Genomic DNA, 25775 nt, shown 5'->3' with positions numbered 1-25775 from the left:
TTTGAGGGGCCACTGCCGGCGGCAGTATGCCACGGACCGCCACTTTATACGGGATAATCCCGTCACAGTGTACTGTGTCCACAGCACTGGCTAAATGGTCCTTAAACGGGATGTCACCATCCTTGTTTTGAAGCAGTTCTTCGATTTTATGATAGTGTAGTCGGTAGTGGTGCTTCAATTCTACATACAGGTATATTGATTTTCAGTGTTAACTGGCATGGTGCTTTTTCATTTGTATTTTATAGTTGCCTCCTTCTTCGAACTATGATCATACCTGCTGGTGCTTGGCCTCGTAATCACTTTCTGCTGTGCATCTATGAAACCCTTGCACTTCCTGCTGCTATAAGTTGCACCATGTATGTTGTAATTGGGAAATAGTGCCATGATTGTCAGGAAGTTCCTCTTGACGCCCACATTCTTGCTTTTCGCCAGCTTACTGTCGTGATCTGATAGGCTGTATCTTTGAAGGATATACTTTTTCTTCATTCCAAACCGATGTTTTTTAGAGTACGGCCGAACAGTGAGCAAATCCTTCCTTAACTGTCCTGTCTAACCCCGCTCTCAGTAGCGCTGCTGCACCCCCACCCCACCCCCGCGACCCTGCCACCCCCAACTTCGGGCCAAAGCCGCGCGCTACTGCACCCCCCCCCCCCTGCGACCTTACCATCCCCAACCACGGCCCAGAGCGGCGCTACTCTCCGGCAAATGAGAGCGGCGGCCAACACAATTAGCAGGGGGCCATGTGGCGGCCGGCGGAGCGACTGTTGACCGGGCCGCCGGCGCCGCCGCGCCGGTCACGCGCTGCCTACTGCGCGCCGCCCACCGCCGCGCGCCGCTGCAGACACGCACGTGAATTGAATAAAGTGATAACTGGGTAATGGACGGCGTAATCCACTTAGGCTGGTCTGATGCCGCTAATTTATCCGACGGTCGGTGGTGCGCGTCAGCCGCGTATGAGCCGCTGACGTAAACAGGCTGCGGCTGCCGCCTGTGTCCTCGGGTGGCATCCGTCTGCCGCCGCCAGCCGAGCTGTCTTAGCTACTTCATGTCCGTGTCCGCAGGGAAACAGCAGGCCACCGCCGCGCGGCAGGAGTGCCTCCCGTCCTGTGGCCGCCAGATCCTGCCCAGGACTCACCCAGCCATTTACCATATTGGCTTTTTGCGGCGTAATCACATTATTCTCATCCCTTGTGTTAGGTGTTTCTACCCTTTATGTTTCTATATCACATGTCATATATTCATTATTCATTTTGTTCAATATCATATGATATGCATCGTTTTTGTTGCATGTACGAAAGGAGTAATTCAACAATCGATTGGAATCTTCACAGCGGTGAACAGGGGTCTTTGACGTTTTGGTATTGGCCTTTTTTTTGCTAAATGATGAGGGCATTTCTGCGTAAGCCATGACAGTAATTTGCATTTGCCAGCGACTGTCAGTAAACAGCTTAATCGCCCTACCCATGGGGATGCATAATATTACAATCCTCCTACTTGTTTTATCCTGGGTGTTCAAAACGGCTAGCTGATGTGTCTAACAATGCTTTCCAAAATGAATATGTATATTCTTGGAAGACATGCAACTACTCATGCCCGCCGCTGCCCACCCGCGGCTCTTGCCTCTTTCCTCTCGCCTTTCGACATTAGGTATTTGCGAAAACTTCGTTACGCTTCTCATGATGAAGCGTACCTATGCAGGGCCTGCAGGCGTGTGGTATCGTAATAAGACTTGCAAATTTGACGCCCGTGGCCCCGCCGTCCTGTCTAAAATTTTTGATTTAGTTTTAGATTTTTAAGACGAAAATAAAATAAACAAGAAAGGGAAAAAAATAAAAATAGCCCATTCCGCCCGCCCGCAGCCCGGCGCCAGCCCAACATGTCACCGCAAGCACTGCGAAATACAAAAGAAATGGAAAAGGAGGAAAACAACAATTAAAAACAAACAGCCGCAGTCCTACGCAAAAGTGTCACCAAAACACCGTGAATAATTATCGCAGACTCATTTTATATTGAATGCTGATGCATGAAGCAACTAACCCATGATTGCGCAAAATGCGCATCTCCTGAACGATGATTGTGCCCCGAGGAACTCCGCCGAAACCCACCATTGAGCAAGTACGCACATCTCGCCCTCCAGTGCTAACAAACAAACAGGCTTTGATAACGACGATACAGTTCATCAGCTATGTCACAACACAACATCCTCGAATAATTGTTCACAAGGTATCTCACTGCTTGAAGCGCGACGGAGTGCTCGCTCGACGTCTGTAAACCCTCCCATCGGCCGTGTGCATCTGCGCGCCCGGCACCGGGCACCTCACTCCAGTGCCGAGCGGCGCAACACATTCCGACAGTGACGTGGTCGCCGCGGCATGCACAGACGGCGCCGACGCGACGCGTGCTGCCACCTAGCGGCGCCTCTGCTACCTAGCGGCAACCCGAGACCGTCAGTCGCTTACGTAGCGCCGTGAAGTGGGGGCGGCGGCCGATCGATCCGCAACAATCCGGAACGTTCCAAGGGCCGGCCGCTGTGTGACCTGTGATCGGTCAACACAGCGATGTATCGGCCTTTGGACCTGGAACACGGGCGCGCAGCCCGCCTGTATGTGAGGAAACGGTGTATGGTGGTCTGCGCCCTGCTCTGTGGAGGCATGGTCAGCTTGAAATGGACTGCGTCGGTCCATTTCAAGCTGAAATGGACCGACACCGTCGGTCAGGTGGAGGGTCGGCTGCGGGCCTCCTGCGCGGCGCTGGCGGCGGCGGGCACCCTGCTGACATCTGCCTCGCTCCTGGCGCTGGTCGTCCTGCTGCTGGTCCGCCGCTGGCCGCTGCTGGTCCGCCGCTGGCCGCTGCTGGTCTGGGCGGCCGCCCACGCCGTCTTGTTGGCCGGGTCGGCGGCGGCGCTGGCTCGGTTCGGCCTCTGGACGTTTGGGTGGATTCTGACTGGCACAGCGCTGGTCAGCGCGCTCGGAGTGCTGGGGATCCTATGGTGACTGCAGAAGGCCGACCCGCTGGACCAGCGGTGACCCTGCCACTTGCCAGTAACACCTGCTGCCTCTCAGCAGCGTGAAGTCCACGCGGTGCTGCACAGGGCTGTGATACCGGGCAGCCAGCCTTGAAAGGCTTGTAGACTTTTTTAAAAGGAATGTGGCGGTTCAGTCATAGCATTCCATTGGTCTTTTTGTAAAGCTTGCGTTCAGATGGCTGTGCATCTAGTTACGTTTAAACAACTGACAAGTACTATGTATGTTTTAGGTACTTTCATGAATAAGATATTTATGTCTATTTATCAAGTGTCTGTCTTTATTCAAGATAAGCCGAACATTACTAGCAGTGATGTATCACACATGCCTTTGACAACACTAGAAAACTGCAGTAAGACGTTAAAAAATATTTGGTGCGAGTTAACCCTCGCCCGTATAGGGGGGGGGGGGTCGAACGGACCCCCCATGGTTTTTCAAGAATAACTCGCGTAAAAAGCGGCCGATCGCGACGAAACTTTCAGTACCCTCGCGTTAATCAATTTTACACCTGCCCTGAAAATTTCATGACCCTGACCCCAATGACCTTTGACCTGTGACCTACTTTTCGAGACCATGTTTGGCCGGAATCGCGATTCGGCGTATGTCGGCTCGCATTAGCCGCGCGTTTGCAGTCTTTTCGTGGTTTCAAGCGTTCAAACATGTGATATGACGTTGCCCCCATGCATTAGGGTGGGTGTCAAGGTCACCTGAAGGTCAGGTCAGGTCATTGACCTTTGGTGACCTCGGTTCACTTTTTCGAGTTTTACATGTTTCTAGGCCAGTTTTTGGAGCTGAATTCGAATTTAGCAACCTATGAACATTTACGAAGTAGTTTTGGTGCCTTCGTAACATGTTACGAAGCTGTCAGAGGCGGTTGACACCTACTAGGAATACCCGGCAGGACCCCTACTGGTTGACCTGACCTGACCTGACCCGACCTTGACTAAATGCATAAAGACATCATCTGTGATCAAAACTAACTTGATATTCGTGATCAGCGCCCCGAAAAACCCCTTAGCAGCCACACTGTACGACGTTCTAACAGGTCCCGATTTTCCCGACTTTTGGGTCATTGACCTGACCTGCAAGGTCAACCAATGACCTAGGACCTTAAAATTAGGTATCATCGGCTTCCTCTCGTCACGGGCAACACGCTCGTTTTTTCCGCGAAGCTCTAGCTCGATCAGGGGCGAAACGGCAAGGGGGGGGTCCAACGGACCCCCCCCCCTTATAGTTCATGGCTGGAAAAACACCAATACGGGGGAGGGTTAAGAAAGAAGCAAGCATCAGTCACGACACTCAGCATGAGACTTAAGGCTTATTGTAGCGAGACAACAAAACATCCGGACTCGACAATCCTCCATTACCTATTTTCATCAGCATTATCAACAAGGTGTAAATGTCAATAGCACGAGAAAAATACGAGTTTTTTATTTCTACATTTTTTGTATGATGTCAGCATCATCGCAAAACATCAACATTTAGCTATCAATGAATTAGGTTTGACACCAATGGCGCGGCAACGGTGGAAACTATTTTAAGGATGCAGGGCAAAAATATGCTTGTACTTTTTGGTAAAAGGTGCCCCTCCCCCTAAAGAGCTAAGGATTCGAATGGCCGGCGACCTACGAGCTGCAGCATGGGGCGGACGGGTTGGCCGCAAAGTGGCAGCGATCCGGCCGTCGGCCCAGTGAGGGAGGGGACGGGGGACAACACTCCTCGACCGCCACCCTCGACGCCGACCAACCACTGCACTGGGCCGATCGGGACAAACCTAGCACCACTCGAACCAGGGTAGGGTAGGCGATAATATCAACCAGTCGAGTATGGTTATTACGGAGCGAGCGAAGCGAGCGTAGTCTTTCCTTAGATTAACGGAAATTTCTGAGTATGAGCGGCCGGCCGTGGTCACGCTTTTGCGAGGCTTATATCTCAGCAACCACTTGACCGATTTACACGCGTTAATTTTTGTAGGGTAGCTTCATTCCTTCTACCAAGTATTGGACTATTCCTGATGCATGTGGGTGACCCCTTATGCACGTGCCACGTGCAAAACGAAGAGGTGTCCGTTTTGTAATTGTTGCAATATCTCGGTAACTACTTGGCCGATTGCGCTGAAAGTTGGCATGTAGGTAGGCACCCACTAGGCACTGCATATCCATGTGCTAGAGTTGGGGCGCTGCTGCACGTGCGCACGTGCAGGGGTCGTTTCCAGATCTCGAGAACGGCTCGACCAATTACCCTCAAATTTGGTACACAGTTAGGGACCGGTTAGTAGGGTGCCGTGCACAAGTCAGTTGGGACCCATTTTACACGTGCGCACGTGCAGGGTGCCGCTTCCAGATCTCGAGAACGGCTGGGCCGATTGTGCCCAAATTTGGCACATCGCTAGAGACCGGTTAGTAGGATGCCATGCACAAGTCAGTTGGAGGTACCCCCTCGCAATTTCGCACGTGCAAGGCCCACCCTCTCGCTCGCTCCGTTAGTCGCCCCAAAAGGCGTTATACTGGTCCAATATCCAGGAAATTGAATATGGTTATCGAATATGTTTCCGAGGCATAATTATGCCTATATATCAGACATTATGAAAAAGAAAGTGTTTTAAATGGCATGTTGTATGATTCTGTTTAGCATCCGATGTCTAATATCCAGTGTTCTTACGACGTCGCCAAAAAATACATGCTGTACTTAAAATTGAAAATATATCAAAAACTTGAATTATTCCAATTTCATGAATGATACCATCAGATTCCTCGCAAACATCTGGTCTAGTTGTATATCATCAAAATGGAGATCGTGTTTTGTGAAGTGGCAATACCAGTTCACAGCGACACACGCGAATAGGGTACACCGAGGTATGAACTTAACATGCTAGGTATAATGAGATAAAGAGGTGGAGCTCTGGGATGGCGGAGGGCAGTCAAACACATCCTTCCCGCGCCAGCGTCTGCGGCCGAATGGCTCCCGTCTCGTGTGAGTGAGCCTGTGGGCGCGCTTGGGCTCTGCCGCGCGCCGCCGTCCCCCACCACCGTCCAACACGCACACAGGCCGCGCTCCTTACCACCGATAAAGGCCTACAAACAAATGTCTATGACACTTGAGTCGTCATTTTCAAAAAATGTATTACCGTCTTTTGGGGCTGTGTGACCAGGTGGTCGGTCTCCTCGGAGAGCTGTCAACCACAATTTATGCAGCATTATAAAAAAGGAATACTGATTGTTGTTACAGCTCTTTACGACACTTTACAGCCCTTTTGCATCTCTTTTTTATACTTTGCAGGATAATATTAAATATTTTTTATAAGCGTGCGATAGAATCTACTATATTTCACGCTGTTACGATTTCAAAGGTATCGTAACAACGCGATGTGAGCCTTTTTAGTTTTTACACTGTGCTGTCTTCACAGTGCATGCACTGCCCGTGTCCTGCATTCTTGTTGCCACACGTACTTAACGTGTAATGTATAGGTAGCAATTTATTGGGTTAATGGGATAAAGTGTCTAACGCCCCTGGTGGGAGATGGCACGGGGCACGCCGCTGTTCTAATTATTGTTTGACATCAGCGTTCGCCGGTGCTGCTATGGTAGGATTTCCATCATCCGGCTCCCGCTGGGCCGGCTGTAGATGGTGCTCGGTAGCTGGTGCGCCCGGAGGGCCGGTTGTCGCACCCCGGGGCGCACTCCCTCACAGGGCCGACTGTTTGAGAAACTGCCCGGCCAGCCACTAAGCAGAAGGTGATCACGTCTCGGGTGTGATGTATGGCGTTAATTATTGCCGCTGGCTGCCGGCGGGCGGCGTTGAGGTTGCGCCCGAGGCCGTCTCTGTCGGGATATTACAGCGGCAGCAGGAAGGTGGGCCTCTAAGTGATGGCCGTCGCGTGCGGCGCCGTCTGGTGGCCGCGCTCGCGCCGGCGCCCCGTTCGCAGGAAGTCAGCGGCCGTCCGTCCCGTCTCGGCTCGTCCGTCTTTGTGTCGGACGCCCTGTGATTGACCGGCTCTATCATCATCTGACTGGGGCTCAAAGTAATTGATGGATACGCCTCGGAAGGTATTCAATGAATACCAATTCTTCACCTGCCCACTTTCCAATTTCCGTAAGCCTCTTTCCGTTGCCCTGTAAATGAAGCACGTAGCTTATCTCGGAGGAAACAAATCACTGCCGGCGCGCTCTGAGATGTTTGGCGGCGAAAGGTGCTGCCGCCCGGAGGGCTGGTGCCAGGCCGGGCCGGGGCAGCTTACGGCTGCAACCAAGTGCCAGAACGGCACCTCTGCCGACCGCCTCCCGGCGCGGAAACGGCCCCGGCTATGGCGCATAAGTGCTATTGGATTTCATGCGACGCCGTCTCACTCGCGTTCTGTCACAAGGCAGCGGCTGGCGTGTGGATGGCGCGCGTGCGAACGGCGTCATTTGGCAGGGTGGGACGGCGGAGTGGCGGCGCGCCCTGCCGGCCGGAGACAGCGGCGGCGGCGGCCCGCGCTCGTCCCAGCGCTTCCCGCTCGCAGCGACAACTGGGAGCCGGGCCTCGGCGCCTAGTCTCCGCGCAGACAAACACGGTGAATTGTTTAGTTCGCTCTGCAGGCTTGGCTGCGCTCTGTGTGTGTCCAACGAGTGACTGAGCGCGCCCCGGGCTCCCCACTCCCGGCCAGTCATTCAGCGCCGGATTTAATGAGACGCAACCCTTTGGTGGAGTACGCAGAGTTCGTTCCGTTGTGCTAATATACGGAAAAAACAGCACTCTTCTTTTGAGACATTGCCTTTTCTCTGAGGTACTAAACGCTGGTGAATTTGTTTCTTTGCCCGACGGGCTTAAAGAAACAGCGCTGGCTTTAGTCTTTTTCTTGGTGTTGATGAAATGCTCGTCTTTATTATAGTGTATGCTAGATGAAAACAGCGCCATCACGTCCTATTTTCTTCCGTTTGGCGCTCGGGACGGAGGTGTAATGGTGGGGGCCATTTTTTCGCCTCGTGAGCACCACGAGTCGCCGGGCCCGCCTCGGCGCTGAAAACGCTCACCGTAGCGTTCACTAATTGATGACGTCTTTGAGGGTTTGTGCTTCTCTCTGGAGCGATGATGGCGCCGCCGGAGCGGATGGTCTGCAGGCGCCGCGCCTAACGCAGTCGTCAGCCCCGGGGCGGGATAAACATCCAGCGTCAGCCGTCAACCCCAGCAACACCGGGCGCAGGGGTATGTGTGATTATGTCCCGGTCTTGGATCTATACTTCATAGCGGATTAAAGTAGTAAATCGACTAGCCCGCTCCGCGTGTGTTCGACTAGTCCGCCCCGTTCCGGCTGTCTGCAGAGCCGTTCGGTGTCGTTTCTTTGGCACGCCATTATTTTCCCGACGTCGCAGCGTCTGGTCGCTCCTTCCTCCAGCTCCCGTCGTGGCCTCTCTGGGTTCAGGTTGTTCCCAAGTCCGTTATCCTTATGTAGTCTCCTCCCGGCGTCTATCCCTTATCCTCTGGGTGACTCGGCGTTCAGGTGTGCCCCATGACCCTGCGAACACTTGGCTAATGGCCGCCAGTCGCTGGGACCGTGGCCGGTCGGCCGAGCGGGTGAGTCTCTCCCTCGGACCGGAGCAGCGCTCACTGCAGGCACGCGCTCCATCTGCCGCTCCGGCCCCGCTCGAACGTGGCTGGGAGGCGGCTGGGAGCTCGGTCTGTGGCGCCGGTTAGACGGCACGTGCACTGTGGATCTGTCCCGGCACGGCGCGGCGGCAGAGGCGCCCGCCGCCCGGACCATGCATAATTTGGCCGTCCGAGATGTGTACGTGCAGCCGTGTCCCTCTCTGCTGGCACTGGCCGGAGTAAGTCTGACATGTGAGCGCGCTCTATGGGCCGGGACACGCGATGGGCCGCCGTCCGCTGCCCTGCCGCGTGATTCTTGCTCTTGGTGATGGTGTTGGTGTTGGTTTGAGTTTGCTGGTAATACAGACTTTTGTCGACGTAGTGATGGCATGGGGGCTTCTTCTGGTCTCGAGTGATACTGTTGGAATGGATGAAATGATTATGGTTATTGCATTTGGAGTATCATTAATCATGTTGGTGTTTTATAGTGCTTACTTCATTTGACACATATTTTATCGTACCTGTATAAGCTATCTCGACTATCTTTAAGAGTTCTGTTATCGAGAGTTGGAAGTAGCGTACTGTGTTGGAGATAGCGTAGGTGACAGGCAGGCGAGGCTGAAAACATACCGAGGTTATCCAGCGGCCAGCAGAGCCATACCGATCCAGCTGTCATGATGGTCAGGTGACCCTTGGGACATTTAATGCCCGAAAATGGCCATAAAACATGCATCGCACAGCCCTAGTAAAATTGGATGTATGTGCTGACTCCTGGTGACCTGACCTGTGACCTGACCTGGTATTAGGGGAGAGTGGGGAAAGATGCCCAGGGTTTTACTATGTCATATATTATTCGAAAATGACGATCGGAAAGCAAAAACTTGGAGTTTCAACGGAAGTCGACATCATTTTTCTCCAAAAACATAACACTTTCGTGCCTGAAATATGATAACTTTTTTTGCTATAAAGCATTTTCCTGAAGAAGTCAAAGGGGGCATCTTACCCCACAGGGTGGGGAAGACGCCCCCTGGCGTTGGGGAAGATGCCCCCTGCACTATAAGTGACATAAATGGGCACGTGAATCGCCTGAACGAATCAGTAGTCCCTTCGAGCCTGCAGTAGACACCAAACGTCATCGTAAGGGCCCTCAAAAGTGGTCGTAAGGTGCTTCAGAGGTCATCGTTAGGGTCATCATAGTCCAGCGCGGCCAAACAAGCTTCCGTGGTGGCGTTCGGAGACCACTGTGGGGCCCTTATACATAGGTCTTCATGATGCTTGAGGGCCCTCGAGCCCATCGTGGGGACCTCAGATGCCAGCGCGGCCCGTGGAGCCAACGTGGGAGCCCTCAAAGGATATCGTGAGGGGCCCTGGAGCCAATAATGGGGCCCACCGAGGCCGTCGTGAGGGCTCTCAGAGTCGGATGCCGCCCAAAAAGTCGCTGTGTGGGCCGAGAGACCGGCATGGGGAGCACCCGACCGTACTGAACTCTCAATAGTCCCAGATCGGCTTTTGTCTCTCATCACAAGCATGTAATAAATGATTTGACGGGCTGCTTGAAGGACAGCCTACGGATTTAGGGGGGCGTCTTTCCCCATCAGGACAGGGGGCATCTTACCCCAAGGTACCGAAGTAACATTAAATCAGTACAATATGTTAGCCATAAAACTACACCCTGAAACAAACTGTTTGGGACACAGTACACGCATGTTAATGTATCACGACTATATCAAGGGACGCAAAAATTATCTACCTTCTTTGATATTTACAATGTTTTAACACCAAAATATTTTTCGAAAGCAGCAAATAAAAAACATGCATTCACCAGCCAGCCGTTGCCCAACTGAGCTTCGCGAATTTTTGTGCAGTTAACAAGGCAGGCTTCCGCTTTACGCTAAGAACATTAATTTCCGGGTTCAATTCTTTGTTTCGCCGCTAGAGGGGGTGGGGCGTCTTTCCCACCCTGGGCATCTTACCCCACTCTCCCCTATCAGTGGCCTCTGATGGCAACATATGTACGGCTCTCGCGAGATTAAGCGGTAGGTTTTGCACTTTTACATTTCCGGTTATATCTCAGAAACTAATCGATCTACGAAGCCATTTTACACGATCATGGCTGGCTTGTTACCCAACAAGTCGATCGCATCTTCAACACTTAAAAGCTTAAGACGACGAAGATATAGCCTGAAGTACACTTAATTTTTTAGGTGCAAAACCTATTGTTAAAACCCGCGAGACCTGTACTCTGACGTCCTTTTGCTGATTTTCGATGAAATGTGTTTTACTCGATGTTATAGCGCATTTCCTAGAAGACCCGTGAACGGCAAAACATTTTATCTTTGACCTGACCTGTGACGTTATCGGTGACCCCGAGATGGTCAATGAAACTTGGATTTCCCTCGACAAATTTGACAGGGCTTTCGAATTCATTTTGAATTTTACGGATCCGTCCAGTAGTTTCGGAGATACGAGGGGGGGGGGAAATACCCCCCCCCCCCACCAGGTCGCGTTATAAACAGACCCCACCAGGGTGGGGGTTAAAGCATGCAACCAATGAAGAATTAAACTCGTCAACTCACGCTCCCCCCGGAAGTCCGTGCTCATCCCACTCCTGAAGGAGCGGCCTGAAAGTCCTGTCAGGCCGGTGTTTGCCCTGGTCTACTTTGTTGTCGGTCGGTGTTGCGGTGTTCTGTTACCCATGTGTTACGTGATAGGAACCGCTCGGCGAACCCTGTCACAGGCCCTGGGGACCGAAATGAAGTGGTCCGCCTTTTAACCCGTCACCTGGTATCGTCTCAGTAGCGACTTGGATCCCGCTTTTTCTGCGGCACTGTAAAATGAAACAACATGAAACCCTCTGAAGATGGCGTGCGCTTATTTCAAAGTCTCTGTGAAGCAGAGAAGATCCTGATATGTTACACGTGTCAACAGTTCTAACAGCTTAAGTACAGCGTGGGGCTTGTTTGAGCTAAGTAGGCATCTGTTAGGAAAGCAGGTGTTCGCGACAAGGTATGAAACTTGGCCCAACTAGACGGAAAAGTGGAAAGTTCAGTCTCTGTTTTAGTGCACGCAGTAGTTGGAGGAGTTTGAATGCACTCTGAAATATAGATGTGAACTGCCGTCGGCTACTAGCTCACATTAGTCGCGAGAGCCTGTTCGCTGAGTGTGGCGAGCGTCTACTGCGGTGAAAAACCACGCCCGGTGCTTAGAGAGGTCCGAAATTGGGGTCACAGAGGGGATGGCGCTACACCGGGAGCTGTGGGCTGGGACGACGCTCAGTGGCGCCTCCACTCTCGTTTCGGGCGACGGCCGCCGCGCCGGAGGGACAAGACGTGGCACCTGCGCCTGCAGTCGCCAGGCCCTGGGGGACCGGCCTGGCCGGGAGGTCGGGCTGGTGCCGCCGCTGCCGCGGTCACCAGTGCTCCCAGTCCTCGGCCAGCTGGCCCGAGGGCAATCATGGGATTGGGCGCGGTCGGTCGCCACCGGCTGTACGACTCTGTAATCATCCGCCATATTCTAATGTGGGCTTTGCGTGCGGCGCCCTCCCCCCCCCCCCTCCCGCGAAGGCAGGTCGGTCAGTGTTGGGGAGAGGGGGGCGGCGGTACAGATGGTCCCCACCGTATCAGTCTCCGATCGCCAAGTGTTGGGCCCACCTGCACCTATTAGGTAATAATGCCGGTCACCGGACGGTGGGCTGGTCCAGTCGCGCTGCGGGGCTGTCGAACGGCCTGGCCGGCTTACAGTGGACGGGTCCGGCGGGCTGAAATCTTTGAATTATCCATAATAATGTACAAAAATGTACGGGCATGAATAAATGTAAAATACGTGACCCTGATTTCCGAAATAATTACCTTGACATATGTAAATTCAAGGCTCCTTGTCTAAATGCAAATGATTGCATTGAAATGTGGTGTTCCATGCTCCATTCAGTGTGTTGGACTGGCGAGCTCTGACCTTGTCTCTCTTGTTTCAGGTGAGTCCAGCTTACCTGCTGCTAGATCAGGTAGGATGATCACGGTCGGAATCCAGCTGCCATCAGGTCAGGTAGGATGATCACAGTCGGAATTCAGCGGCTGTCAGGTTAGGTAGGATGATCAGTGATCACAGTCGGAAATCGGAATCCAGCCGCTATCAGGTCAGGTAGGATGATCACAGTCGGAATACAGCTGCCATCAGGTCAGGTAGGGTGGTGAGAGTCGGAATCGACTGCGTCCAGTCAAGTAGGAGTGGAAGTTCTGCCTGTTTGCTGACGGGTAGGGTGGCCAGAGTTGTAAGCGCGGCCTCTGTGCCAGTGGCGAAGCTCTGCCATTGGACGGACCATAGATCAGTGTCTCTGGTCGACGAGCAGTGATCATCTATACATCCCATTATCGTTTATGGACAGTTTGTTTATTTCTTTATTAAAGATGTCCCATCTATTTGTGTGAGACCGCCTATTGGGCAACCTGCAGGGACCGTTGTGGAGCCGTTGTGAAACGGATATGGAGCCGGTCGATGGATCCGGTATGGAACCGCATCGGACTTAGACCATTAGCGGTTGCAGAAACGCTGCAGGGAGTGGTTCCCCAAATAGCTCCTCCAATTGAAGTGCTGGTATTTCGTCTCCGTATGCGTTGCTGGGTTGTAAAAACTTTTATTTTCTTGTAAGACATTGTTAATTTTTTCTATATGAGAAAAATGACAACGGATCCTCCAGCTGCTCAAATGTCTAAAAACCACGAATATCTTACACTAAAAAGTAAGCGATGTGCTAGTATTGAAAGGGAAAACAGTCATTGCGTCAAAACTTTGCCGACGTGCGGGCTTGATTCCGGCAGGTGGTGATCGGTCTTAGGGAGTTCGGGTCGATTGCTGTCACCCAGTTGACTGAGTCGGCGGTGGTCGGGGCTACGGGGTCGCCGGCGACGGGGACAGTCGGGGCCGGGGGCGTGCCGTCCCGACTCACCGGCTGTCATCAGCGGCACGGAACGCTCCGATCGGCCGCGGTGGCACGCCACCATCACCGTCTTACTGGCTTCCTGCAGCGTCCTGGCGTGACGCTGCAGTCCTAGTGCCGTCCCACTGCCGTCCTACTGCCGTCCTCTGCTGTCCCACTGCCGCCCTAGTGCCGTCCCACTGCCGTCCTACTACCGTCCCACTGCCGCCCTAGTGCCGTCCCACTGCCGTCCCACTGCAGTCCTGTGCCGTCCCACTGCCGTCCTGTGCCGTCCCACTGCCGTCCTAGTGCCGTCCCACTGCCGTCCTACTACCGTCCTACTGCCATCCCACTGCCGTCCTACTACCGTCCCACTGCCGTCCTAGTGCCGTCCCACTGCCGTCCTAGTGTCGTCCCACTTCCGCACCGGAACCTTTCTACCGATAAGTACAATTACACGCCCCATATAAACAACTATTGCTCGTACTTATGCAACAACATCTTGTGCTGACTGCTGTACTTACAGTGGCTGGGTAGCGTCGTCGATGAGACGTCGATCAGACGCTAAACGGCTTTCAGTTTTTTTTTCTCCTGCTCAGACCCGGCCATATCATTTGCCTTCTATCATTATGACTTTTTTCGATCAGATAGCCGTCCTTTTCACTGTCGGCGGTCCTTGCAGTATTGTAGTCTTCTGTTGTTGCCTCTAGCGTCAGCTATTTTCCGCTGCCATGGGGAATCTTCCGTCGCTCCTTTCCGTCCATCGTCCTGCGGTCTTCCACGTTCCCCTACCGCCCACCTTTTTAGTTGCGCTCGTTGCCTACAGTCATTCTCCGTGTTCCACCATCTCTCCCGGCCGTGTCGGACGGTGTTCCGTGCTGCCTGCCGTCGGTCCCTGGCGATCTCGGCGCTCCGCGGACGCCGCGGCCATCCGCCGCCGGTCTATCGCGCTCCGTTAGCCTCCGTCCTCCGCGCCTGTCGTCAGCCTGGGTCGTTAGTCGTCGGCGCGGCGTAATGAGCGCAGTCCAGTCGAGCGGCCGTCGGCGACGACCTGACGACCGGCCACTGACGGTCCCTGGCCGCCCGCCGTCCACCCACGCGCCACATGAACACGCTGTCGCTCCGTTTCATATTCCTGGCTCGTCCCCGTTCTCGTTTCGTGTGGTCTGCCATGTCATCACGCTATGTCATGACATGACATGTCATCGTCATGCCGCTGCTGCCTCCGGCGCCCGTGTTCTGTCTCCGTTTCTGCGCCGTGTCGTGCTGGCCGGCCCCCGGGGCCCTCCGGACGACCGAGCTAGGTAACGCTGTTAGCCGGCGCCGCCGTCTCGCGGCTCGATTACGGACCGGCTATGGTCCCGCTGCTCATACGATATGCAATTGTTTTTCAAATGGGCGTATCTCAGGAGGAATGGAGCGCGCCTCGGCCGGTGGCAGCGCGCGCTGGCTGCACCGCCGCTCCGCCAGGTCAAAATCGCCCGACTTCAATAAGGCAGCGCGCACTCGCGGGCCAAATCCCTCCGCGGGCCGGCCGCCGCGCGCATATCATGTTTAGAGCAAGTGAAGACGGATGGCTGATGTCGAGCCGAGCCCCGGCTGAACTATGGGTCCGCGCGGGACTGGTTTTCTGTACTTTATGTATGGTGTTGATCCAATCTGCACGTTTGCCAGAACGCAATCTCCATTCTTTCAATCTGTTGGCGCCCGGGGGAGCGGGATGGAATGAGAAGCCGGCCTGGTGCAGAGCTGTACTCGGCGCGCGCTGGCCCACCTGGACGAGCGCCGAGCGGCGGGCCCAGCTTTTGATTACAGCGCACCGGAGCGCCGCCGGCACCGCACAGAAAACAGCCCAGGTGCGGCGGGCGTTTTTACTCGCGCAGTTGCAAGTCGCTGTGTTTTTGTCTGCGAGCGACACGGAGAAGCTCCGGGGAGTGTTTAAACATGGCGACCCGCCGGCCTGCCGGCTGTTGGATGATGTGTGGTGTCTCCGAAGCGGGCTCTTTTGTGACAGTAGGGCGGGGGACTGTGTCTTTACGCTGCCAGTGAGCGCACGGTCTGCGCAGCCGCTCTCACTGTCGGCAGCCCGCTTCCACGTCTCCCAGCTGTTTCGCACGGAATTTGATTTCCATGGATCTCCCTAGCTCCGTCTTTTGCTTTTCCCTGGCCCGCTGCTCTCGCTGCTACTGTGGGCTGCCCGTGCTGTCCCGGGCCGCTCTCGGCTGCCTCGGGCGGCTGGCTGTGGCCGGCGCGCCGCGGTCACGGCCGGCGGCGGTATCGGCGCCATGGGAGCGCGGCCGGCGCCGTTTGCTCGGTAACAGGCGGCACTGTTAGTGCGACCATTACCGGGCCGGCCACAGCGGCCGCCATTTCTCCCGCCCCGGATAGTTCCAGGTAGCGAATGTACGCCTCGTTAAGGCTCGCGTTTAAACTTCGCCGCCTCGCTCCGAAGAATAAAGTGAGTAGTTTCTGCCGATGCCTGCGCCGGTGAGTGCGTCCAATTGGATCCATGTGGGCATGGAATTGTCGACGCGATACGTACGAGGCCGGCAGTGGAGTCGGCGAGCAGCGCGCCTGCACGGCAAGCGCAGAATTGGGTATGGCTCAGAGCTAAGTAAAGAAGGAGCCTGTTATTTAATTAGCTATATACTGTGTGGGTGCTAGTCGTGTGAAGGCGTTTCACACCAAATGAAAAATAGCCCAAATGTTGATAGGGTAGGAGGAAAATAAGTTTAACTTCATTTCTAAGAAACGTCTCTATCCGTCGAAAATAAATGTGCTGGAAAATAATAACCAACGACAGATGGAGACAATAAGTTTGTTACTGAAGTCATTTCCCGTAGTTCATGTCATCAAGCCGAACGTGGTTCTGAATTTCAACTAGGAAGCTCATTTAGTATCTGACACGGCCTGGATATGTCTTCTCGGTAGCTCACCTCACGTGGTTACAGGCCCGCCGGATATGGTTCACGTTCGCACCCCCTGTGTCGTGTCCGTTTCATCTGTCGCGGTGAATATTAGGACGGACGGCTCTAGTGCCACCGTGTGCCCCTGCGTCCGCGCAGCGCGGGCGGTGTAGAGTTCGCCCGCCCGCCCGGTCACGGCGCGACCGTCTCCCCGCGGCGGGACGGACAAATGGCCCGGCCGCCGGCTGTCGACGGTCGCCGCTCTAATTATGCACGTCTGTCGCGCACGGCACCGCAACTGTGCCCGCGCGGCGAGGTGCGGCGCGCGGCGACCGGAGCCGGCGCGGCCGAGATATTGGCGCGCTTCATTAGCGGGCGCATTTATTACCGGGCGCCGGTGTCCATTTGTCATGGCTCTGTATTATGGCTGGCCACTCGCGCCGGCGAGCGCCGCTTTCACTCCGGTGACATCTATTACTCGGCGTTAACATACAAATTGAGGCAGCGCGGCGGCGGCGGCGCCGGTAGCAGTGGCGCTAGTGACTGTTCTCCGGCCATCCACATCATGAGGACCGCCCAAACGGGCCCAGTCGGCCGCACCGAAAACCGCGGACAAAGGAGAGACAGATCTGCCGGCGGCGAGAACAAACGGCGCCTTTGCATAAAATATGTTGGCCACGGTGTAGGCGAGATCTCACGATCTACTGGGCAAACCGCAGCGGTTCCGAGACCTTGGAGGCTGCCAGAGATAGCTTCTGCGAAGCAGTAGCCGCCGCCCGTATAAAAGTGAGAGGCAGTGCGGGACACAGTTTGAATAATACAAAAATGGCTGTAACGTGGAGACCACCATGATAGGGTCAGGACTTTTCATTTATACAAAATGCGGCTTGTGCTGGTTGAATGACGATAAGGTGACAAATAATTGTAAATTTGTGGTTCCTATGATCTTTTTTCACAGCTTGTAATTACTTTTGACACTCAAAAGTATGTTATGCTATGCTAAGGTCGTATTATGTACACACCTTTCTAATACATAATACAATTTTAAATATCATTGCCTGATGCATTTTGCAGCTTGTTTTGCTTTTTTAATCAAAACAGAGCACTGTATAGCGGTTGAGAAGGTGGGTACATTTTGTAACCACTATGTATTGGATTGCTTTGGATGCACCACCACTGTGCATAGGAATTCATAACGCAAAGACATATGATGCTCCAAATCAATGATTCACATCATCGACGTGGCTCCCCAAAATATGTACTCGTATGTAATGTTTTCATTTGGCCGAATATGTTATATGTTGAATCCATCTTATGCTGAATCCCTTAGGTGGAGTCATGCCTCAGCAGTAAAATTGTTTTTCTTATTTCCCTGAGCTTCTTGATGCAAGCCACACTCTGACTGGGATTTAGGTCGCTACTCCGTCGCTGCTCTGCAACAACGCTCTGCTCTACATATCCGACGCTTCCTTAGTTGCTGCGCGAGAGGCTTTTGAAAACCTATCTCCCATCTTGCGGCTGAGATCTCGCCCCAAACGATTTGCGAAAGTTCATAGGCCTGTAATTGCATGTGCATGCATGGAGGGAGTTTCGCGACGGTGAATCGGCGTCGATGCTGTGGTTTGAGGGCGGCAAAAAGAGTTATTTAGCAAGATCACTCTTATGCCTTAGGATCATTGGGCTCTGGCTGATGCATGCAAAGGGTGTTGAAAGCCGAAGTGAGAGCAAATCCGTCCTGGGCGTGTGTATGGTCTCGTCCGGCGACTTTTTGAACGCCGTAGTAAACCCCGGAACACCGGTCGCCGTCCTCTGAGCCGGACTGGGTCGCCTGGCGGCCCCGCGTCCCACGCTCGCCGGCCAGCGCCCCTGCTCCTCCCAAGTTTTCCGGGAGATCCGTGAATCGACGCCGGAATATTGACGCTCGGAAACTTGCCCGTATTCAATTTGGGACCCGTGAGACGTTTCCAGGACATTTGCATGGCCCAAGTTTGTCGGTCGGAGCGGGCCGGCCGGCCGTATCACTGGCGGCGCGCTTCTCGCCCTGCTACTCAGAGCCCATTAGTAAGGTCCGCTCCCATTCGAACTCCATTCGCCAGCCGGAAAACCAGCCGGAGGCTAATTCATTTAATTGATTCACGGGAACTCAGTACATTTGCCAACTCTCTTCGCAGTTTGATTACAGGTGCAAACAGAGATCATTTATAGATTGGACAAGCATAGGCGGCGGAACGGGGAGGGCACCGGGGCACCGTGCCCCCCTTTGATTTTGGCATTGTAACATTACATAGCCCTATGGGCATTGCATGTAAAGAATGGGACCAAAAGTCGGCAGTGCCCCCCCCCCTTAATTGAAGCTGTTCCGCCGCTACTGTGGACAAGATGAGACACAAAAAAATTAACTGCTTAACGATTGTTCGTCCCATGCTTGCAACTCCTCTCCTCCCCTGAAGAAGTAAACTGAGCTGCTCATTGTGATGCGGGAGTGTTTGTACGAGCACTGCTGTACTTAACTTACACTTCTTGTTTCTGGAATAATATGGTGGTCTTCATGTCGACAATATTATCAACATTTCGTCATTGCGAACCCAGTCTTATAAATCGATCTACCGAAAGAATCACTTTACCGCACAAACCCGAAGGAGTTGTAAGAAGTAGTTACGAGTATGCCCACTGATTTTTTTTTTCATTTCGCCGATATCTCACTCTATAAAAGCCACAGTACCGTTAACCAAAATGCTCATTATGGACGACAAACATCGCAAAATTCGTCCTGTAACAATGTCAATGGTGCTGGCACAAAGTTTTTTACTTCGCCCAAAGAAAATCCCTGAGTTATTGCCGTGCTCCTTTGAATCCTCATAAGGCTACTTGGCCACAGGCACTTGATACAGTTGCTTGGAAGCCAGGTCAGGCGGAAGCGTTTCTAGCAGGGTAATGGAAAACCAGCAGACTCAGCAGTCAGCTATTCGCGTTTTGAAAGGAGGTCCCGAAATGCATCTGGTAAACAAGCGCTGTCATCATCATACAATGCATCTGTTTAAAACCATTAGAGCTGCATTTTTTACCAGTATATGTGTTTTGTCATCTTCCTAATATGCTCAGCGTTTTGGGACCTCTTAGTTTCTTGTCTAGGCCGGCTGTCAGTTCCAACTTGGTTTTTACATTGCGGTTTATGGTGCGCTGGAGCGCATTGCCTTCGTGAAATGACTCTGTTTACTTGGCCGCCGAGCACGACAGAGAAACGCGTCCGTGCTTTCTCTGTGCACGCACCGGGACCCCTGCGACCACCGAGGGCCGAGCCGCGCAATGGGCTATTAGCTGTTGACTAGTCCGGTACTGTCGTGTACGTGACTGTCTTTTGGATGGTCGTAGCTTGTCCGTACCGCTGTCGTGAATATGTATGTTTGCACTGGACTTCAAGGCAAACCTACCCATCGGATGAGGCGGGCAACCTGCGACGGTTAGCTCGGTACGGGTCATGGCTAGTTTCCATTGGTTTTCAGACCCCACTGCATGGAGCTGTTGGAGCCTGTGACTGGGCCGCGGCTTCCTGCCGTGAGCGGCTCAGGGGAGCGGTTACCGTCTCACGACCAGCCACCCGGCGCGTGCCACGGCGTGGGCCCAACACCGCACCTGAGTGCCCCACTGGTCACCGGGGACCAATCGTGAGGCAAACAAACCTATTCCGAGGCCACCTCCTTTAATGAAACAGGTATTAAAAGCGGCCAACTGCCGGTAATATCACGCACAGCGGCCACCGGTCGGCCCGGCGCCCCGGGCGGCGGCGGGCGGCGGCGAGAGACGCACATCCCGACGAGTGATTCGCTCAGTTGAAGCGGGCGGCACGTTCCGCGGTCGCAGCCGGCGTCGCTACATATGCGAGACGACCGCGCAACCCGACACCATTTTCATCTTTATATTTTTGTTTACCCATGTGGCGGTGATGGCAGAAGCGTGTAATTTGGGCCGGGATCCGCTACAGATGCTCGTTTAGCCGAGAAATGGGGCTGTTAGCATGTGGAGGCACCGCTACTGTTGAATAAGCCGCGGTGCGATCGGCGGCCGTTAGGGTCGCCAGATGGGCGCTGGATGCCGGCGGAGCGCCCCCCCCCCCCTCCAGCCTCCCCCCCACTGACAGCGGCCCGGTGTCTATCCCAGCACCGGCCCGAATGTGCACGGTGCGGCGGCGCTGCGGAGCGGGCCGGACGGCACCGCGGGCTCGCCAGGCGCCCAGTGCAGTGTGGTGCGCAGGTGTCTGGACTGACTGTGGACTGCAGATGGACACACTCCCGCCGGCAGGGCCGGAGAACTGCAGCGCGGCGGTTGTGTGCTGCTATCCAACCAAATCTAATTTCATATAGCCAGCTGGAACAGGCGCCGGCAGCAGAGGAGTGGGTTCAGAGACGGTCAGCGCAGCACAAAGGCATAATTCCGGAGGGGCCGAATTACGGACCACGCTGACCACCTTCCTTGCCTTTGGGGTCTCGCGAGGCTAAACTCAACTTCTTCTATTGAACTATTCGCTACGCTCAAACCACTTCCGTAGGATTTCAATTGAATTATTTAGACGCCAGCTCCAATGTGCCGCCTGAACTCGGGTGCCGCACGCTGGAGGTACGTCGCCCGGGCGAGCGGAGGCAGCCAGTCGGAGCCTCATCGGGCCGAGCCGCCAGCCGAACGGTCCGCCCAGTCGCGCGCCTCGCCATGTGGAGGCTCGTAGATTGTTTGAATAACTTGTAGCTCCTCGATTGTAGTTTCATCACTGTTCGAAACGAAATCATTGCAAATAAAAGCCTGACTTAGTCAATACGACCGCCAACTTCGGGACTGCCAGCATTTATTGCAGTTCGCAAACACATTTCCGGACCCAATCACAGCTGGAATCGGAAAAGTGTGTCTTGGAGCTCACCCGGTGCCACTGTTCTCTCACATGTGTCGGTACCCAGCCCGCAGCCGTGTACGACTGGCTGGTGCCTCTCGCGGGGAGACAAACGATATCCCATCACAGTCCAGTGATAAATTAATGGCAGCATTATCGTCCCGGGGCATTTACGGCCTTATCGGGCTGTTTTTTACCTTCAGTGTCAGGTTGATGCCACACACTTGATAAAAGGCTAGTTTTTACAGCCCTCTTCGCTTTTTCATAAAACAGCTTGCAGTCTTCTGATAACAAGCGGGATACACGATAAACATATCAGGATGTCGCACTCCGGCACGGTCTCCTGCCATTTGGCTAGTAGCGTTGGCCATCTCCGACACCGCCCGGGGCTCCGACCCTGCTGTCCACTCGGCGGCCTGAATCGCTACCTTCTGCAGCGCCAAGCCACCCACCATCGTCCCTCGTCGGTCGCCCATCGCCCATCGCCTGTCCTCGCCGGCCGAGCGCGACTCTGGCACTGGGAGCGGCGCTGGCCCGGTCGTAAATTCAACCATCGCTGTGTGCTGTCTCACCGGCGTCGCCAGGCCATCCACGGGAACGATTCAGGAGACTGCGCCCTCAGCTTTGAGAGCCGTGTTGGCACAATAGCAAACCGGCAGCTCCTGTACGGCTGCGGCCTTTCCAAACGTCCAATCACAGCGCGGAAGCCGAATCGCCGGAGGCGGTGGCAGACGACAAAAGTTTCAGTGTATTCACAGGCGGCGGCGTTCGTTCAAGTTGTCCGGCGCATGTTGTCTGAGGATGTGGTAGTCTGAACATACTGTCGGAGACTGGCGGCTCTGTTCAGTGTGTTGGGAAGTTCTCGGAGAGGGGTGGTGGTTCAGTGACATACGCCGCGAGCGATGCGGGGGAGGACAGCTCGCGGGCTAGTTCGCGGTAGCTATGCTTCTCACTGAGGTATCCAGACTGAGAAACGAACTGTCGAAGTTGATGCAAGCTCATTTCGGATTTGTACGCTTTGTAAAGAAACGCCTTATTTTCCGGATATGAGCAGTTTTGATTTTGAATTCAACGAACATTACGTGCGCTGGTTAAAATGTTTTCCTTTTACGCGTCTTTTACTGATGTAAATCCCGTTGACGACTGAATTAGATAAAAACTTTGCTAGAGCTATACCGATGGAAGCTTTTCTTAGGATGAAATATTGACCGATGGAAGCTCTTACCTTAAACCTGATGACAGTAGATGGTAAGGTCGGAAGTGGTCTCCGGGTGAGGACAGTGACCTCCCGTGGTAGCCGAGGCGACATTCGATATCCAGCAGTGCATCAGTCATGGCTACCGTGGTGGATGGTGGTTCGAGTGCCCCTGATGACTGCGCCGGGGTTCCATTGGCAGGGGTTGCATTGGCCGCTGCGCCGGAGTGCCATTGGCCGCTGCGCCGGGGTACGGCCACGGTGGCCAGGCAGCAACAGTTTCTCCTCGGGTCGGCGCGCTGAGTGATCGGGGCACCTCTCCGACGGCGGTCAGATGGCCGGTGGCTACGGCCGATCATTGCTCACCGCTGCCGCTCCACCCTGCGCAGGAAGGAGAAATGGCGCCCAGTGCGCTCCAGGCCGGTGCATTTACGTGTTATCCCGATTCCGCTCGTGTATAGCGTCGTACCTCGATCGGGTAGTTACGGCCCACCTCGGGTGCAGGTCGAGGGCCGCCTAGCGCGGGCTCTGGCATTGTGAATTCGTGAATTGCTGGGCAGTTATGGTTCAGTGACAGCCTGCGATTTTTCGCCAATTGAATGTAACAGACCTGTTGAGATAAACATAATCCTATTGATTCCTAAAGAACTATGGATTATACATACAGCCATACTCACCAGCATGTATCGGTTCTGCTCTGGCCAAATTTGCTTCATTTCCCGGGCGCAAGAATGCGTTATTGCCCATCTCAATGATATGCGCCGAGGGAGAGGTCACGGCTATGACCAGACTCAGAATAAATTCATAATTACGCGGATGTTTGACTCGACATCAGACCAGCTCGCTGAGCGACATCAAATTATGGCGATGAACACCCGACACGCATGAACTGCCACGGCCGCCGGCACTGACACTGCCAAACAGCCGCCAGCCTTTCAAAGCTCCACGCCGTGTTCGGGAAGGTTGGCTATATGTAGACGTCCGACGGTAGATGTCCGCGTTTCCTCGGTGGGTTTTGTCCGCGCTAGTGTCAACCGGGCCGTGGTCGGCCGGTCGGCGCCATCGACCCGTTCCGCGCTGCCGGCACCGCGCGATGGCACGCACCGTCGACTGCGGCGGTCCGGCCGCCCCGGCCGCGCCGACGGGCCGATAATTACCGGCACGACTTTCCGCCGGCGCGCCGGCTCTCTTTGTTCTTCGGCTCTCCGACCTTTCTGTCGCGGATTTCCTGGCGGGATTGCTGCAGGGCCTCTTTATCCATTCGTTTATTTTGCCTGAAAATTCTGTGATACCTTTACATTGTTGTGGTAACATGAAGTCCTTATCGTCATTATGCTGCTTCAGTTTTTGGGATATTTGTTTCTCACCTTTTACTCCTCCTATGGCTGGGAACATTCTGGGCAAAGTCGTCCAGGCGGCAGGCGTGCTTTCTGCATCTGGAAAATGAATTATCATTTTCCGAGATCACCGGTAATTATTTGGTATTGCAGGGACCATCGATGCAATTAGTCATGTTTTTACATTGCTATTGTTTCGCTAATGGTTCTATTACTCGTTCTCATGTCCGTTGTGCGAGGTGTCAGCCTAAAACGCCGACTAATCCCGGTGATCCCGGAAAATTATCCCTCATTTCTCAGATGCCGAATACACGCTAGGTAATATGATCTTGTTGCACGTTCTCCGATCAGCTGCTAACTGCGGTGCACTGGCTCTGTGTCGGCTGCGCGCGACACTCCCCAGTCCCCAAACGTTCACACTCACCCGGTCGCTCGCGGCCCACCGTCAACTCGCGGCTTAAACGGCGGCCGGGGCTCCGCCGGCACGCCACGGCCCGGCCGGCCGGCCGGCGGGCGGCTCTGATTCGCCGTCCTAATTGAGTTCTCACGCGGCGGCTGTCGTGCGCTGTTTTTACGGCCGCTCTGCTGACGGGCCTGATTTCGGCCGCGGACCGACGCGCCGCCGCATCATTTATGTGGCCGCCGGTCAGCAGCACCGGTCGCGCTCAGCATGCGTCGCGCACGCCGGCTTATTGAAACTGGTTAAAATGGCCGCGGATCGCGGCACCGTCCGCCCGAGAGGGAAGGGCGACAGTCGCTGAGAGGTCTGCTGAGGAACTGACCAGGCGGGGTAGTAAATGGGCTCAAACTCAATGTGTTCGATGGATTCGACAGTTGATTCGACACCAAACATTGTGTAAAAGAAGCAGAGAATATCATGCTACGAGCGTTTGATGAATGTACCTTTTTTTGCGCACTCACTCATTGCTTTTGCGTCATGATTTATACCAGAGAACACAGCGTGTCGAGCTGAGTGGCGGCCGACAATATAAACTCATAGCCGGGCCGGGTGTTCTGCCGGTCAGCAGACGTCTCTGGTGGATCGGTATCGCCGGCAGAGCGACTGTGATGCTGCCAGGCGTCTCGCTGCATTCTGTCCTGTATCCAAATACACGGGGCGACACGCCGTCGGCGGCGGACCGCATTATTATTGCAGGTGTTTACATCGGCGGCCGGAGTCGCGTCGTCCTGCGAGCGCCGCCGCGCGGCCTCTGCCGCCATACTCCCCACGCCATTTGGTATTCTAAATATGTAATTTGGTGCGCCGAGAATAGAGCACTCTTTTCTTGTGGGAGGAGACATCGGGCGTTGCCATTGGAAGAAACGGACCGCTCCGCTGTGTTCCTCTGCCAAAACAGCCGCATTAGGCTGCCGGACGGCGGCTGCCAAGACCGCGCTGGATGGCACTGCCGGTGGTCGCACCAGCGCCGAGCGAAACTCGCCTCCCGGTCACCTTGAATGTCTCTCGACGTTTCTTTCGAGCGCGGTCGAGCATCCGCGAAACATGAGCCGCCACAATTGCTAATATCTTCTTCATATGAGCTCGCCACGCTTTGTAACTGTTTACTTATCATATTTTGGTGCGTGGTTCTGGTTCATATAAATGATTAAATTTACGTCGTCGAGCATGCTTAATTGAACACATTTTTTGTTTATCTCAGTTTTAAATAACAAGTAGGCAATGTTGTTATTAAGACGGATGCCTGTCCAATCTTCTCGCAAGAAGTCATCATTTATACCTTGATCGAATTCGTGACTGATACTATTGAATCGCTAGCCTGCCGTATCCTGTAAGCTTATTGTTTCGACGGACTGCTTGCGGACAGAAATTCATGAACCGTCCCTCGCGCAAGGGCGTTGTTTGTGTCGTTAAACAACGCCCGTTCTGCCCATGTATGTATTGTATGTGTTTAAGCGTCTGTTAATCTTGCACAGTAATTGTTTGTCTGTCAGTTTGT

The 25775-nt window shown here is 54.1% G+C and overlaps 1 protein-coding gene across 5 annotated transcripts in view; it reads left to right on the top strand.

Moving 5' to 3' along the window:
* LOC122387537 (nucleolysin TIAR-like) overlaps window positions 1-25775 on the top strand; it is a 201417-nt gene that overhangs the window by 97782 nt on the left and 77860 nt on the right. For 4 of the 5 annotated variants that reach the window (XM_043377805.1, XM_043377801.1, XM_043377803.1 and 1 more), the window contains exon 4: window positions 12559-12588. The exons of the other annotated variant lie outside the window; for it this stretch is intronic. In XM_043377805.1, the coding sequence (XP_043233740.1) occupies window positions 12559-12588 (30 nt within the window). The remainder of the gene's footprint in view (window positions 1-12558; window positions 12589-25775) is intronic. 5 annotated transcript variants of the gene reach the window in all.

Source organism: Amphibalanus amphitrite, unplaced genomic scaffold (assembly GCF_019059575.1).
Source record: "Amphibalanus amphitrite isolate SeventyFive unplaced genomic scaffold, NRLGWU_Aamphi_draft 000289F_arrow, whole genome shotgun sequence".
Lineage (NCBI taxonomy): Eukaryota > Metazoa > Arthropoda > Thecostraca > Balanomorpha > Balanidae > Amphibalanus > Amphibalanus amphitrite.
This window is presented reverse-complemented; position numbering and strand designations above follow the sequence as displayed.